At 37.1% G+C, this 16,785-nt stretch overlaps 1 protein-coding gene across 6 annotated transcripts in view; it reads left to right on the forward strand.

Annotated features, from left to right (window-relative positions):
• Positions 1–16,785, forward strand: part of akap13 (A-kinase anchoring protein 13) — a 335,986-nt gene that overhangs the window by 58,320 nt on the left and 260,881 nt on the right. For all 6 annotated transcript variants that reach the window (XM_051920829.1, XM_051920831.1, XM_051920830.1 and 3 more), the window contains exons 2-3: positions 3,493–3,537; positions 7,995–8,151. In XM_051920829.1, coding sequence (XP_051776789.1) covers positions 3,505–3,537; positions 7,995–8,151 — 190 coding nt within the window. In that variant the 5' untranslated portion in view covers positions 3,493–3,504. The remainder of the gene's footprint in view (positions 1–3,492; positions 3,538–7,994; positions 8,152–16,785) is intronic.

Genomic DNA, 16,785 nt, shown 5'->3' on the forward strand with positions numbered 1-16,785 from the left:
AGATGGCTGAGAAGCTACCCAGCTTACTTTTCTCTTTCTCTTGCGCTGACTTTCTGTGATCCTGACGTAGTGGGATTGAGCAGGGGGGCTGTTCGCACACCTAGACGATACGGACGCTCGTCTAAAAATGCTGAAAGATTATCTTCACGTTGCTATCTTTTGTGCAGCTGCACGGTGCTTCGCATACTTAAAAGCGCGAAGGGCACGTATTGATTTTTGCTTGAAAAACAAACTCTGTCTCTCTCTCTCTCTCTTTGTCTGCTCCTGACGGAGGGGGTGTGAGCTGCCGCCTTCAACAGCTTTGTGCCGCGGTGCTTCGCATACTTAAGCCAAACAGCCCTATTGATTTGTTTGCCAGAGATTGTTTTCTCTATCTATGTGACATTCTGTGCTCCTGACACGCACTCCTTTGAAAAGGAAGATATGTTTGCATTCTTTTAATTGTGAGACAGAACTGTCATCTCTGTCTTGTCATGGAGCACAGTTTAAACTTGTGAAAAAGAGACAAATGTTTGTTTGCAGTGTTTGAATAACGTTCCTGTCTCTCTACAACCTCCTGTGTTTCTGCGCAAATCTGTGACCCAAGCATGACAATATAAAAATAACCATATAAACATATGGTTTCTACTTCGCGGATTTTCTTATTTCGCGGGTGGCTCTGGAACGCAACCCCCGCGATGGAGGAGGGATTACTGTATTTTTTTCTTTCAACTCTTGATTTAAAATCTAGCTTTTTTGTTGTATTAAGTAAGGAAATGCTCAGAATATACACACTCTTGTCATGGTGTTATATAATAAAAGTAAAAATTAAGCCGACTTTGCCTGCATCGGCTGGTAGGTTAAAACCTTTAAATTCATAATGTAGTTTCACGTTCAGATTCTTTTAAATTCATTTTTTACTGTCTGCAAAAATGACTGTTTTTCTAAGGTTATTTCTTATTTACCAATGTATTTAGTATGTGCAGGACTACATTTTTCTTTGAAAGTATGGTTAAATTTCTTGTCATAGTAATCATTCCAGCATTTTCTTTAGATTGGACAGTCTGCTTGCTTTCAGAAATACTGTGCTTAGCTTTATCAGTAGGCACTCAAAATCTCGATACAAATGTTCCTAATGATAATGATTGTTTGCTTGTCATGTTGGCATAGAGACGGGATGTGTACATTTGCAAGTAGGCAAGACAGCCTGAATACCAGGATGTGAATTAGTGAGATTACAATGAAGCCATTGCAGTTTGTTGTCTTGTGTTAAGGGTTTGCTCAGGATTGTACTTGGAGAAAAGCTAGTTGAAAACAAACTTGTGAAGCATTATGGCAGGCTGCACCTGCTCTAAAACAGAATAAGCCAGTGAGTCAGTAAGGGAGGGGTTCTACAAATTACGGTTTTCATAGCAAATGTAAGAAATCACTCATCGTACTAAGGTGTGACAGTTTAACCTTGGTTCAAAGTTTAATTTTTGTATTGAAGAAATAAAAATACAGACTAGGCTGACATTGTGCACACTTGTTAGTCACTGAAAAGTAGAATTATAATTGCTTACTTAATTTGTTAAATGTGCATTCAAAACAACCTTGTAGATTCTGCATTTTTTTTTTTTAATAAATCATCAAAAGTCAAAACACACTTTTGTCATTAAAGTTTTAGCTGCTGCCTATAAGTCTGAGTTTATAATGCATTATTCACATCTCTTTTTGAAGTCTGTTTTTTTTTTTTATTTCTTTTTTGATGCATTCTACACCGTTTTCATTTCTAGGTAGAGCAATAATTCTTACTTAGTAGTAATGCACTGATCAGGTTTTTTTAAGGCCGAGCACCAATTTCATGTTACTTGAGTGTCCGATTCCAATTCCCCCCCCCCCTTAAAAACTTTTTGCACTAATCTCCTGCATAACTAGACAAAAAGAAATCTTACGTTCTATATTAAAGTGTATTTTTGTAATTAAATTATAGACCATAGGTGTTAACTGTTCATTTTTTTAACAAATTAAATTCTGTTGCCTTATTGTTCATATATATATATATATATATATATATATATAATATGGAAGAGAAGGTCTGTGATACGGTTTGCATATTTGCAGTTGGAGATCCAAAAAGGGAGAAAAAACGAATCACGTATCATAAAATAGTTTTATTCCTGAGCTTTCAACCCCTGTCAGGGGTCTTCATCAGAGGATAATGCTTAGACTTACAAGAATCAAAGGCAATATATAGCAACACATTCAGTATGGGGGGGGTGGGTGGAGGTGACTAAGTCAGTATGATCAAGGGGGGGGGGGGGGGGGTTGTATAGTTTAATCATTGCTTATATGTCCTCCTTACGTTGGCATATGCTGGGTTTATGTCCAAGTGTCTGTTGATGGCGTTTTCATCTGATAGCCAAGACTCGGCCAACTCTCTGGCGCTTTTAGTACTGGCCTTAAATTTTACTTTTACGTTGTCCCAGTTGAATGTGTGTCCTGTCGATTTAGTATGTGCATATATTAAAGAGAGTGCGTCCTTTCTTCTGACGGCGTTGCGATGTTCCTGTACACGTGTTGAGATATTTTTTGACGTTTGTCCTATGTATACAGCTGAGCAAGAATTGCATGGAATACTATAAACTGCGTTTCGTGTTTCGGCTGTCGATTTCTTGTTTTTAATATGTATGTGTGTGTATATGTGTATATATACAGTACTGTGCAAAAGTTTTAGGCAGGTGTGGAAAAAATGCTGTAAACAAAGAATGCTTTCAAAAATGGAAGTGTTAATCATTTATTTTCAATCAATCAACAAAATGCAGTGAATGAACAAAAGAGAAATCTAAATCAAATCAAAATTTGGTGTGACCACCCTTTGCCTTCAAAACAGCATCAATTCTTCTAGGTACACTTGCACACAGTTTTTGAAGGAACTCGGCTGGTAGGTTGTTCCAAACATCTTGGAGAACTAACCACAGATCTTCTGTGGATGTAGGCTTCCTCACATCCTTCTGTCTCTTCATGTAATCCCAGACACACTCGATGATGATGAGATCAGGGCTTAAAAACTTAAAAATAAATATATATATTTACATACAGTTTGTATGGTCTGGAACGGATTAATTGTATTTACATACAATCCTATGGGGGAAATTGCTTCGGTTTACGACCAGAGTTTTGGAACGAATTATGGTTGTGAACTGAGGTTCCACTGTATTTGTATTGAATGCTGTGTGATTTCAATAAAAATCAAAAAAAAAAAAAAGCTTTAAATGAACAAAGCCTTTGAAAGATATTTATTAAAATATATTGTTGGGGTAGTAAATTAATATTCAGAACTAAAAATGGCTTAATTTTCAGATGGTTCTATTTGTAGCTTAATTTGATTTTTTTTTTGCAAATCCTGAGGGATTTCCGGTCTATTTATAATGGTACTAAATTTTAATGATATGAGTATTTTGAAAAATAAGACTGTTACAGATTGATTCAACAGTTCAGTACATCTAATATTTTTTTTTCCCCCCTCTTCAGCGTTCCAGGGTCATGAAACTTAATCCACAGCAATCCCCATTATATGTAAGTATCAAACATATTTCTGATATTTAATGCGATGCATCCAATTTTCTTTTGTTTGGCTTCCTGCCAGGCAGTACTGTTTGATGTTGAGACCAAATATTTTCCTTTATTAATTTCAGTGATTCTTGTTTTTTTCTTTAATTTCTGAACTTTTGCTATTATATCTTTTATATGGATGTTATGGGTTCCTTTGAGCAAATAAAGCTGAAAAAACGTTTTTCTGTGTGTCTTCATTTTAGGCTGTAAAGCAACCAAATGTGAATATTTTCAAAAGGGGTGATTCTTTTCTATATCCACTGTATATGCAATTTTGCTTGTTATGCTAACTGTATGTTTTGGTGATTATGTGTTTAATACACTACATGTATTAATAGGAGGGTGTGCTTGTCCTTTTGAAGCTTTGAGACACTAAATTTTACTTTGGTATTAACAAGTTCAGAGTCTGGGGGTCTGGTGTGGTTTACCGGTATGCATACTGTGAATATTGAAATGAAGTAGCACAGTGTAGTCTTGGCAGCCGCAGGGTGGCCCAATTAAGGCAGTGTTTCCCAAACCCTGAATCATGCCGCCAGTGGCTTGCAGGTTGCTATTGTTGGTACTGAGTGGGTCACCCGAGACAGTGTTTCTCAACTACTGGACTGGGTTGCCGTTGTTGGTTTGTGTGTGGGATACCCAAGTTATTGGCAGAGTGGTGTAATGTGTTTTTTATATATATATATATATATATATATATATATATATATATATATATTATATTTCTATATTTCTAAGTGAGCTTGTTTCACCAAGGTGTACCCCTGATCATGCTCATTTCATGAAGAGATGAGTAAAAAAAGGCAAAACTGGGTCACTAGTGTAAGGGAAGGCAGTGTGAGCTGAATGCATTAGCTACGTGGATAAGGGCAGATCAAAATCAACCTTAAAGAGCCCTCCAAGAGTCAGAAAATGTATAAGACCCTGTGAAATAATAAAGATAATGTTGAAAGATTTATTTCTGTGGCTGGTTTTGTAATTTATTGAACTTTATTACTTTATTGTTTTACTGTGTCACTTGGGTGTAAGTATGAATTATATTAACTTGGTCAGCCCTAATTTGGCACATGTCTGTATATTATGTCTGCTGCGATGAGACTACATGTAGCAGGATAGCCTAATGCACGTGAGCATTAAATGGTGTAATTATTTTTTTATTTCTGCAATATTTGACAGAACCTGAAGTTTGGATTTTTGCGACTTATGGTACAGTGTATAATATTTTTGTTGTTACTGATATGCTGCACCTTAAAGCAGAGCAGTTGAAATGTAATCCATGTCCTGTAGTTAAATTATAATTAGTTTTATATTTCTGTTTGATTCATGCCTTATGCATGTTAAAGGTAAGTGTCTGTTACTCTTATTATATAGTTTTTGTTGATCTTTGTGCAAATTTTTACTAAGTAAATCCTGTAGACCTCTTTGAAGTGGTTGTTTGATCTCAGTAATACTTGGTGATTTTCATGGTGATTTTCATGTTTTTGTATTGGTTTTTTACTTGATTGCTTCAGTTTTAAGTACATAAGATATGTTTCCTTAAATATTTTGTTTCCATTAATATTGGTAAGGAGTAGTTAATATACTGTTAACAAGAGCAAGTCAGACCTTGTACATTTTTCAGTGAGGTGCATGTTAACTCCAATATGTTGCCATTTTCTTTTCCCTTTCCCAACAAAAGGCTGCACAAATAATCATGCAAACAAAACAAAAAAGACAAGCAAAAACTGTGTCAAAATAAGACATGCAATTCCTGTGATTCGAGCCCCGCTACAGCTTCATGTGTCCTGCACAATAGACTAATGGTTAAATGTGTTTATAACAGCAAAGGCGTGTCAACATATTTTCACACACTTTTTTCCATATGTAGCTCCTAGATGGTGTAACTCGCTTATTCTCTCAATCCGAAGTGTTGACTCCCTCAGTGTGATTGAAAACAATGTGAATATCTGTCAAATTTTAAGCAATGTTTTCTGCTCAGTAGATATGTCATATTGTTAATTGATTACTTTTGTTATACTAGCTTTATAGCTCTTCACTTGTAGTGATCAGTTTTTGTAACCTGTCCTGCTACACTTGCTCAAAACAGCTCCTTGACCAATGTTACTCCTTTTGTAAGTCACTGTGGATAAAAGTGTCTGCTAAGCAAATAAATGTAAAATATAATGTAACTGCACAACTGAATGTCATCCTCTTATTATGCATTAGAGTCTTTAGATCTGGTGATTTACAGTATATTGGATAATAGTTTTAACTTGCTTGCTTTGATATTATGTTTATTTTGTGCTTCATAAAATATTACTATATAACCATTTTATCCATCTACTATGCTATAGTTAGACCACTACTTGCAATTATGGCGGAAAAGTGCACTAAGTAATTCCACTTGATATTAATATTTATAAAACATTGTGCATCTAAGCAGCTAAAATATGTTACAGGTCCGTTTTGGAAGCATTTTGACTTTTTGATTTTTATTATCTTTGTAGTGGTAATTGCTGATAGTCTGATATACCATGGGCTGTTCAAATGATTATCTTTTAAAATAATATAAAAGTTTTTCATTGTCAACCTCTGGTTATTATGAGAATGCCTTTATTGCATACTTTTTTATTAGGATATGGTGAACAGGAATCATGGATAAATGTTTTAACACTAATCATTATAGTTTCGATTTAACACTAATCATTATACTTTAGTTCGATTTAATTCAATTTTGTAATATATTAGGCTAGTCAGTTTATTTTGAGGACCAAAATGTAATTTACATGATTATGGGGGATGTGTGGTAGAACTGTGGTTAAACTTATTCTTCCACTTCATCTTTTCTCACCTCTGTGTGGAGTTGATGTGCTTTATCAACCTTCTCCATACAACTCAGTCCTACACCTCATAACACTTCCATAACCAGATCAAAGAGATAAGGGCTTAAAGAAGATCCCTGGTGTAGACCTACAGTGCTTTTAACTCGAGTCCTCACTCCCTTATACATAACTTGGACAATCCTCATATACTACTGATATTTCTTTCTGTCTCATTCACCTCCAGACCTCTGTGTTTGATGTCAGCTTTATCTCTATATTGTTTCTACAATCCTGCATATTGCCCTTCTCCTTATAAATAAGTACAATCACACTGTGCATCCAATCCACTGGTATTCTCTCCTGTTCTCTTCTGCATTAGATCCCACAACACATTTGCTCCTCCCTCTTCTAAATTCTTCCACATATCTGCTGGTATGTCATCTGGTCCTACTTCCTTTCCTTTTTTCATATATTCATAGTACTAGGGACTGCATCCCCAAATACTAGCCTTGATGTTTCTTCACTCAACAGCTTTTCAAAGTACCTTTTCCATCTATTCTTGATCCTATCATGGTCCATCAAGACCATATCTTGCTTATCTTTCATTTGCTTTATTTGATTATAATCCTTTCCAGCCTTGTTCCTGGTCTTTGCTAGGCTAAAAATCATTCTTTCTCCCTCTTTTGTCTCCAGTTTTTCATACATGTCCACCAAAACTTGTGACTTGACTTTTGCCACTGCTTACTTTTGCCTCCTTGTATGTCTGCCTATACATTTCTTTATCTTCTCCATCCCTGATTGGTACCATGTCATCTTTGCCTCCTTCTTGGCCTTTATCACATCCTGCATCCTTTTGTTCCACCACCATGTCTTTGATATCAGGTGAGCTCTTTACTGTTGTCCTACCCAACACCTCTTCACCTACTCTTAATTCTGCTTTGCTTTTCTTCTCCTGCCATTCCTCCATATTCTTAAATAACTGCACTTCATTTAAAACTTTCCCTATTTATGACCTTACAATTCTTTGTCTTTTTCAAATGAGATCTTTTACACATTAGAAAGTCTAATTGGTGTTGCCTTCCTCCACTACTGTAAGTCCCAGGCAGATTTACTTTCTTTTCAAAAAATGTTAACTATTACCAAGTCAGAGGCCATGGCAAAATCTACTAACCCCCTCCCCATTTTTCTCCCCTACACACTACATGTACCCTTACTGTCATCTATCCACTTTTTAATATACCCATTTAGATCACCACCAAACAATCACCTTTTCTCCCTCTTGTACTGCTCTAAGCTTGTCATCCTTTTGTGCCCAGAAAACATCCTTCTCCACTTCCTCACATATACACAGATATACAAGACACTGTATACAGAGGACTCCCTTTTTGCCACAAGTCTCCCCAATTTTCTGGGCTTGGGACCAGCATGAAGTTGGGCTGGTTTGCAAGCCCCCCTAAATCCCGTGGGCTAGATTAGGACTATGACTATCCTACCATCATGAAATTAATCTCATGCTTAGGTCTATATAGTGTCACTTAATTTAAGAAAATAACATTTTCCCCTGTGTGATTTAGAAGGATATCAGATTGATTTTACAAAATAATCTTAATTTCTTTTTTACAGGGTGAATGTGTCATTACTGTTCAGTTGTGTGAAGAAGAGCTCTCTAAACATGCTGAAGATGATTATGAGTTTTACCTATTGTTTGCTGGTACATCTCAGTGGCATGTTTCCAGTATGCAGAAAGTGGACTCAACCACTTTGCAAGCAGTCTCTCCAGGTAATTTTCATTAGTTACAGTCCAAACCCTTTGTAAGCATTATACCAAATATACACTGTATGGGTGTGCCTTTATGTTCTTTATCCAAATGCAACTTGTTGGAATAAAATGGATTACAAATCTGATAAACTGCAAGTTAGTGGAGAGCTGCTGTGTGTTTATTCACTGTTCATTTTACTTTTACGTTAAATACAGAAACAAACCACAAAGACTGTAATAAAGTAGTTTTTTTTAGTAGTAGGGTGTTGCACTGTGTTAGCCAATATGGATGCAATGAGAAGGCAAGCAAATGTGCAGATTATATAATCTTTTTAGGCAGCTAAAGCCCCGTCTTCAGGCAAGATGTAATACAGAAACTGGAATTCCTTGTGTTTATAAAGACACTAGGACAGTGACGGATTTTGAAAACCCTGTCCACATGTACACGGGTATTTTTTAAAACTTAGCTTTTTGCATGCATTTTGGCCTTTCCTTCACGTTCCTGAAAAAGTACCTTTTGATAAACTCCTTCCAAGGTGCTTTGTCTTCCCTGTTCATGTGTAAACAGAGAAAATAGTTTTTGGCTTGTAATGTCAAAATGTGTGCCGGTATCTTCTTTGATTGACGTCAGTGTGTGCACCATTATCTATTTTGTTTACATGAGACAATTTTGTACAATTGTGGTCGCAGCTAAAGTAGTGCTGGTGTAAACTTTTTTTACGGGACTCTTTGCATGTTTACATTTAAACGTACAATTATTTTGTCACTATATTGAGCAACAGAGATGTCAGAATGTGCTTCGGAGGGCACTTCAACATCGAACACTTTGATGACACAGGCTTTAATTGGTGGGACAACTGTGAACGAAGTAGTTGTTGCTGAAAAGAATTTTTGTTTGTTATAGTCATCTCTGTTGTCTGAGTGAACTGCTTCCTTCGTCCATGCATCTAAGGAAAGACAGTTGTAATGCGATTGCACGTCGGTGTTGTCAAAAAAGTTGGACATTATGCAAGATGGAAAATGCCTTTGGGATTCAAGACAGTAGGTTTCTCAAGGCAGGTGTGTGAAGCAATTAAAGTCCATTTGGATCCTGTGTATATACAATTACCGCTCATAGAATCATAAGTAGAGGAAATTGTAGCAGGGTTACACTGGGACTCATGCAGAAATAAAGCAGTCATCCACAAATTCCATGGATTATTTGATCAGAATGGGGAGATTTTCTCTTAACATAAAAGCAGCCTGTGATTAGAAGTGTTAATTTATTGATGTTGTAGTGAAGTGGTCAGGTAGTGTTCATGATGCCTGTATTTTTGCAAATTCCATGCTGAACACACATCTGGGGGGAAAAAAAAGGGCAATATTAATCTAAATGACATCCCGTTTGTTATCTATGCCTGTTTAGTGCTCTTGACCGCAGATTTTTGTGTGTTCTTGTGGATGGTGATTTAAAAAAAACAAAAAAAAATACTGCATGTGTAGATGGAATTTATTTTTTTTTTAAAAAGTAAGGAGAAACTCCCGTTTAAAAAAAAAAGAAATAAAAATAACGACGTACATGTGGATGAGGCCTAAAATAAATTTAGCAGGAGAGGAGAACAATGTAAAGTCAATACTGTATCTCTTTATATAAGTTTGTAGTGATCAGGGGCCGCCAAGATTCACACCATCAAAGATGACCGTGATTTATTTATTTTAATAGCAGAGATCCCAGGAACGTCCCCAGCCTTGGATCGACCCACACACACTCACCACAGAGACAATAAAGCACACTGGGAATGGCAAACAATTATAAATATAATGACACGAAATGAGTCATGAAAACAGTAATACCACCCCTGACCCCTTCGGCGATATTACACATAAACAAAATAAACACAAACACCACACAGCAAAGTCCATATATACGAAACAGTTTGAAAGACGAATAGTGACCAAGTTAAGTCCAGCGATCTGTATGTTGAAATGGAGAAGGGAAAATACAGTCCTACCGGTAGTTACTGATGAGGTTGATGGTTGATTCGGGAGCGCTCCACTCTTCTGGAAAACCCAATAATCCAACACTGCTCTCAGTGCACAGGTAGACAGACAATCCAGACCCCAACAAACGAATACCGTCCAAGACAAAATGATCAGAGTTCAAATAACAGCAGGAGAGACGACAAATAACTGCAACAAACAAAGCAAACCAAACTTTTTTTTTTCTCTCTGCCCTCTGCCCTCCTTTTATCTGCCTGTTGCTACCTTTGACCCCAGCAGCCCCGAGATGCAGTTCTTAAGTAGCACTGCTACAAGGTAACTTTCCAGCACAGTCTTTTGAAGTTTTGAGTTTTTCATACAATGTGGATCAGTCAGAGAGAATGTCATTAATCCTCATATCTGGTAATTTAGGAATTAAAAAATCAAAAATATTAAAAAAAAAAAAAAAAAAAAAAAAAAAGTGTGGTTTTAAGATACTCCCCATAAATTAGTAAAGAGCCATTTGATTTTTATAGAGGCAGCAGTGCTTGCCTAGAACAGCTGGAATTATTGTAACACTGTAGGAAAATTTAATTATACATATTTTGTTTTTATCATTTCTGGTTAGCATGCTTTGTAATTTTGATGCACTTGATTTTGTTTTAACTGTACATTATTTTTGAAAAGTATACACTGTAGCATACCAGACCTGTTTTCAATCTGGTTAATCTAGATTACAAATTTGACAGAATGGTTTTAAAAATTGTTATTTAAACTAAGGCTCACATTTAATGTTATAAATAAAATTAAAACTTTTTATTACCTTTGCTTCAATGTTCGCATTGCATGTAATTTGTAACTTGAATGACCATTGGGTACATATGCAGTATTTTAAATCCTTTACTTGTCTGTGGACCCTGCAGTGGACTGACATCCTGTCAGGGGCTAGTTCCTGACTTCATCCCTGTGATTCTGCTATAGGATTAGACTCCTTGTTATCCTGAATTAGTGGGTTTGAGAATGTTCGTTCTGGCTTAACCTCCAAGGTCAATGTATTTTCTTTATTTTGAAAAACCTTCAGTTGGAAATTTATCTAAACAAATTTTAAAAAGTCTGATTGTGGTGAATAGTGTGTTTTTTAAATCCTTTACTTTTATATGTTCTCCAACTTGCCTTTCTGTGTGCTTCCAAGTAGTAACTATGCTTTGAGAAGAATCTGTGCATAATATAGTTTGTGGCTTACTGTAAATAAAGTACTGTGCTACCATATTTTTAAAATTATACTGTAGTAGCGTTATGCAAAATTCAGCAATTTTACTACATGATTATTTGGCAAAGTGCTTTACGCTTACTTTAATGAAAAGTTAGTGCTGTTTCTTTAATAAGTCATGTGACATGGAATAGGAGAGCTGATTCTCTACGCACAAGTAATCCCGCGATTCGCTAGCGAATTGGAAATCCAAGAATGGCAATCAGTTTCTGTTCCGTCCGATATCTGGATGGATGACATATCATGGAGGGTGGGTGCGTCTGGGGAAATGTCATTTAATTACATAAGCATATCTGTACTAAAGCGGTTTCGTTTTGTGGAGACATGATTCCGTTGCCTTTGCTGACACTGACTGCTGGTAGAGTGGAGCACAGCAAGTTTAGTTTACAGGTTGTGGTGTTCGTGTGCCAGCCTCTGAGTCTGGGAAGCCGCCAGGTTAGAATCTGTGAACGTTATGTGATCTATATTACTGGCACAGTGGATTAGAGCAAGTGTAGCTCACAGGTTGTGTTGTTTGGGCGCCACCTACTGACTCTGGGAAGCCGCTGCGTTTGACTCTGGGGCGGGCGCCACGGCACATTACATTGTGTTATTTGGGCACCACCTACTGACTCTGGAAAGCTGCCGCGTTTTGGGAAGTCGCTGCGTTTGACTCTGGGGCGGGCGCCAAACTGAATGACCGTTATGTGATCTACATTACTGGCACAGTGGATTAGAGCAAGTCTAGTTTACAGGTGGTGTTGTTTGGGCGCCACCTACTGACTCTGGGAATCTGCCACGTTTTGGGAAGCCGCTGCGTTTGACTGTACAGGTTGTGTTGTTCGGGCGCCACCTACTGACTCTGGGAAGCTGCCGCGTTTTGGAAAGCCGCTGCGTTTGACTATAGAACTCTGGGGCGGGCGCCAAGGCCACAGTGCGCATGCACCTCGGTGCATCCTTCGTGCATATATTAACTGTGGTTTAGTAAGATAGATGTGGTGCTGCATCTGTGTGACTAGCAGAAAACCAAATAAGCTAGCTGAGCTTTGTTACATACAGTGATGGAAATTGTTGATGATACTAGTCGCCCCCAAATTATTGATAAATAGGATACTCAAGAGATGTGGCAGTACCGTTTCTCATTTCCCTTATAAACTAAGTCTGAAGATATTACAGAAACTGTTTGCTGATGAGGTTACAAGGCTTTTCTTGTCAAAGCATTGAATTTTGCCATGCACTTACTTCTTTCCCATCCTGATATCTTCCAGGAGTTCAGAACTTGACAAGTGTGAAATTATTTGCAGTAAAGACAAGATTAATATTTTCCTTTGGTTTAACAAGCACCGCATATTCACTCAGTGCAAATTTACAAAGAGAGCTTTTCTGAATCTTGTTTGATGAACAGACACAAACAACTTCTAGCCCAATCTCTGTAAAGTGTGACGTTAAAACCATTCGAAAGTATTCATCAGCAATTTAATCTCTGTATTGCACACAGTTTGTTTAATGCACATTTCATGAATATTGTTTAATTCCCAAATGTATATGTTGTACGCAACTAGTTTAATTACTCATTTTGCAGAAATTAAGTGTTAATGTTCACACTGCTTAGATTGGGGGTTTCAAGTTCAGTCCTGGGGCCTGTGACTGCAGGATTTTATCCCGACCAATTTATTCCTTTAAGTAGACTCCTCCAATAATTAAACATGCTGTCATGTCCCAGTCTTAATGTATTCTTGTGTTACTACAGAAATTACAAACTGGTTATGCTAAGAACCAAGCATTTACACATGTAGCAGACCTTCGTGTGTTGTACGTACATGGAATGAGTTTACCTTTATGACAATAGGTACATAAAGTATTCTGTCCCCTCTTTGTTACTGTAGTTAAGAAGAGCAGTGCTTTTCTGGTATTTTTTTTTGGTTAACCATACATAAAGTAGATTTGACAATGGGGTTATCTTTAGACTAACTTTAAATAAAGTAGGAATATTCTCCACACCAACCTGCTCCGCTTTCTGTTTATTAACTATTAACATCTAAGTGAACCCACAGAAGCTCACTTACATGTGTATAAGGTAGGGATTAATTCATGGTTTTTAACTTTTAATACTTTGCTCTTTGTTAATATTCAGGTTATTTAAACAACTGTTTCATAAGAAGTACACAAGTGGATAACACTGAAGTAGCTGCTGACTTTTTACATCATATTCATTAATGCCTATGTCCACTCTGCTTATTGTTAATTGTCTGTCAGTTATTTTTGCATGTTGTTTTTTTGAAAAATTCTAAGTTATCCATTATTTGCTTTAATATTGTTGTGGTATTGGTTCTGAGATACCAAAGTCAAAATTTTAGTGTCAATCCAACTCTGCTGTGCATATATGCAAAACAAAGTTTGCTTGCTTTGGGGGTCACTTAAGATGTTCCTATTCCCATGTTGAATAGGAAATGACTTTTTTAGAGGCAACGTCTGCTTTCACTGATTGAAATCTAGGGGCATGTTATAAAGAAGTAGTAACATTTCACAAAATGTGCAAAATGACTTTTTTTCTATTCACTAAATAGTGAAAATGACATACGGTATTTAGCAGTGTTTCTCTAGTTTTGAAAATTTTTATGAGTTTTAAAATTTTTCAGTTTTCATTCAATTTGTTTTGTTTGCAAGTGTGCTGTGATGTCATTTGTTACTTTAATGTGCAACAACATTAAGCAAATGGTTGCTTAATTTCAAAAACTTTTTTTGAGATACCGTTTGTGAGCAGTAAGATCATCTCACAAATATATAAACTATTAGTTTTACATTTAATTTTGATATCACCTGATTTTGATTTTATGTCATCTACTCATTTTGAAAACTTGTGTTTAATTTTTTTTTCCCCAGGAAATTCTTACTTTGCTTATTTTTTTTAGTTTTTTTTTAAAAATGCTATTGAAGTCGGTACTTGAACTGTGGTAATAACAATAATAATGGATACAGAGATAATTTTTTTTTTTTTCCATGTTTCTGGTTTCTACAATCATCCATCCATCCATCCATCCATTTTCCAACCCGCTGAATCCGAACACAGGGTCACGGGGGTCTGCTGGAGCCAATCCCAGCCAACACAGGGCACAAGGCAGGAAACAATCCTGGGCAGGGTGCCAACCCACCGCAGGACGTTTCTACAATCATTTATATTAAATACTGAACAACTGTTACAGCAGCATCTCTGACCATTCACTTAATACGCAATATATAAAACCTCGAGAGCGCTCCGTGAGCCAAAACTGGGAGGATATAATTTAAATAGTTATTCCAAAAACAAAACTGATTTTGGAGTTTAGGAAGAAAACCGGATCCTACTATCCAGTTCATGTCAGTGGCACTGGAGTTGAGCCGGTTGACTGCATTAAGTTCCCAGACATACACATCACTTCAGATTTATGTTGGCAGTGAACACCAGTGCAATTGTGAAGTAAGCACAACAGTGTGTGTACATTCTAGGGTGCCTAAAGAAAAGCGACATCCAGATAAAAGCACTGGTCACCTTCTATAGTGGAGCAGTTGAAAGTGTTCTGGCATACAATATCACAGAATGGTTTGGGAGTGCCACACAGAATGAAAAATACACCCTTCACAGTGTAGTCAGAATGGCTGTTTGTATTATTGGAATAGAACTTCCATCAATCGAGCATCTTGACATCAGTCAGTGTAGGATCAAGGTCCATGCTTTTCTATAGGACCCTTAACACTCAGGCCACAATCTGTTTACCTGGCAAGAGACCCAATATGGTCTTCGGTGTCACAAACCAGAAAACATCAAGACCCAAAGGAAAAGTTTAGAAATAGCTTTTTTCAAGGGTAGTACTCCCGATTGCCAAGACTATGCAGACATACAAAACATACAGCAATTCTATACCTAACACAGCTTCCCTGAATGTGTGCCATTTCATCTTTCACTCTATTAACACTTTTACCTTACAGTGGTGTGAAAAACTATTTGCCCAGACATACAACATCCCATATTAGTTGCACCTTCAGTGCTCCACACTAAGTAAATAAACCATCGCCAATTACTAAGACTGACATCATGTTATACAGAAACTACTCCATACTTTTTAAATACTACATAAAATACACGTTACAGCTACACAAATTATATAGATTTAATCTCAAATACAAGTTATACGAAATAGGGTTACATTGCATATATTTTATATGAAAAAATATTGCACATGGTAAAATACATACATAAAGGCAACATAAATAAATCTATTGACAGATCAGATATACAGTGGTGTGAAAAACTATTTGCCCCCTTCCTGATTTCTTATTCTTTACATGTTTGTCACACAAAATGTTTCTGATCATCAAACACATTTAACCATTAGTCAAATATAACACAAGTAAACACAAAATGCAGTTTGTAAATGGTGGTTTTTATTATTTAGGGAGAAAAAAAATCCAAACCTACATGGCCCTGTGTGAAAAAGTAATTGCCCCCTGAACCTAATAACTGGTTGGGCCACCCTTAGCAGCAATAACTGCAATCAAGCGTTTGCGATAACTTGCAATGAGTCTTTTACAGCGCTCTGGAGGAATTTTGACCCGCTCATCTTTGCAAAATTGTTGTAATTCAGCTTTATTTGAGGGTTTTCTAGCATGAACTGCCTTTTTAAGGTCATGCCATAGCATCTCAATTGGATTCAGGTCAGGACTTTGACTAGGCCACTCCAAAGTCTTCATTTTGTTTTTCTTCAGCCATTCAGAGGTGGATTTGCTGGTGTGTTTTGGGTCATTGTCCTGTTGCAGCACCCAAGATCGCTTCAGCTTGAGTTGACGAACAGATGGCCGGACATTCTCCTTCAGGATTTTTTGGTAGACAGTAGAATTCATGGTTCCATCTATCACAGCAAGCCTTCCAGGTCCTGAAGCAGCAAAACAACCCCAGACCATCACACTACCACCACCATATTTTACTGTTGGTATGATGTTCTTTTTCTGAAATGCTGTGTTCCTTTTACACCAGATGTAACGGGACATTTGCCTTCCAAAAAGTTCAACTTTTGACTCATCAGTCCACAAGGTATTTTCCCAAAAGTCTTGGCAATCATTGAGATGTTTCTTAGCAAAACTGAGACGAGCCCTAATGTTCTTTTTGCTTAACAGTGGTTTGCGTCTTGGAAATCTGCCATGCAGGCCGTTTTTGTCCAGTCTCTTTCTTATGGTGGAGTTGTGAACACTGACCTTAATTGAGGCAAGTGAGGCCTGCAGTTCTTTAGACGTTGTCCTGGGGTCTTTTGTGACCTCTCGGATGAGTCGTCTCTGCGCTCGTGGGGTAATTTTGGTCGGCCGGCCATTCCTGGGAAGGTTCACCACTGTTCCATGTTTTTGCCATTTGTGGATAATGGCTCTCACTGTGGTTCGCTGGAGTCCCAAAGCTTTAGAAATGGCTTTATAACCTT

The sequence above is a fragment of the Erpetoichthys calabaricus genome, chromosome 17 (assembly GCF_900747795.2).
Source record: "Erpetoichthys calabaricus chromosome 17, fErpCal1.3, whole genome shotgun sequence".
Classification (NCBI taxonomy): domain Eukaryota; kingdom Metazoa; phylum Chordata; class Cladistia; order Polypteriformes; family Polypteridae; genus Erpetoichthys; species Erpetoichthys calabaricus.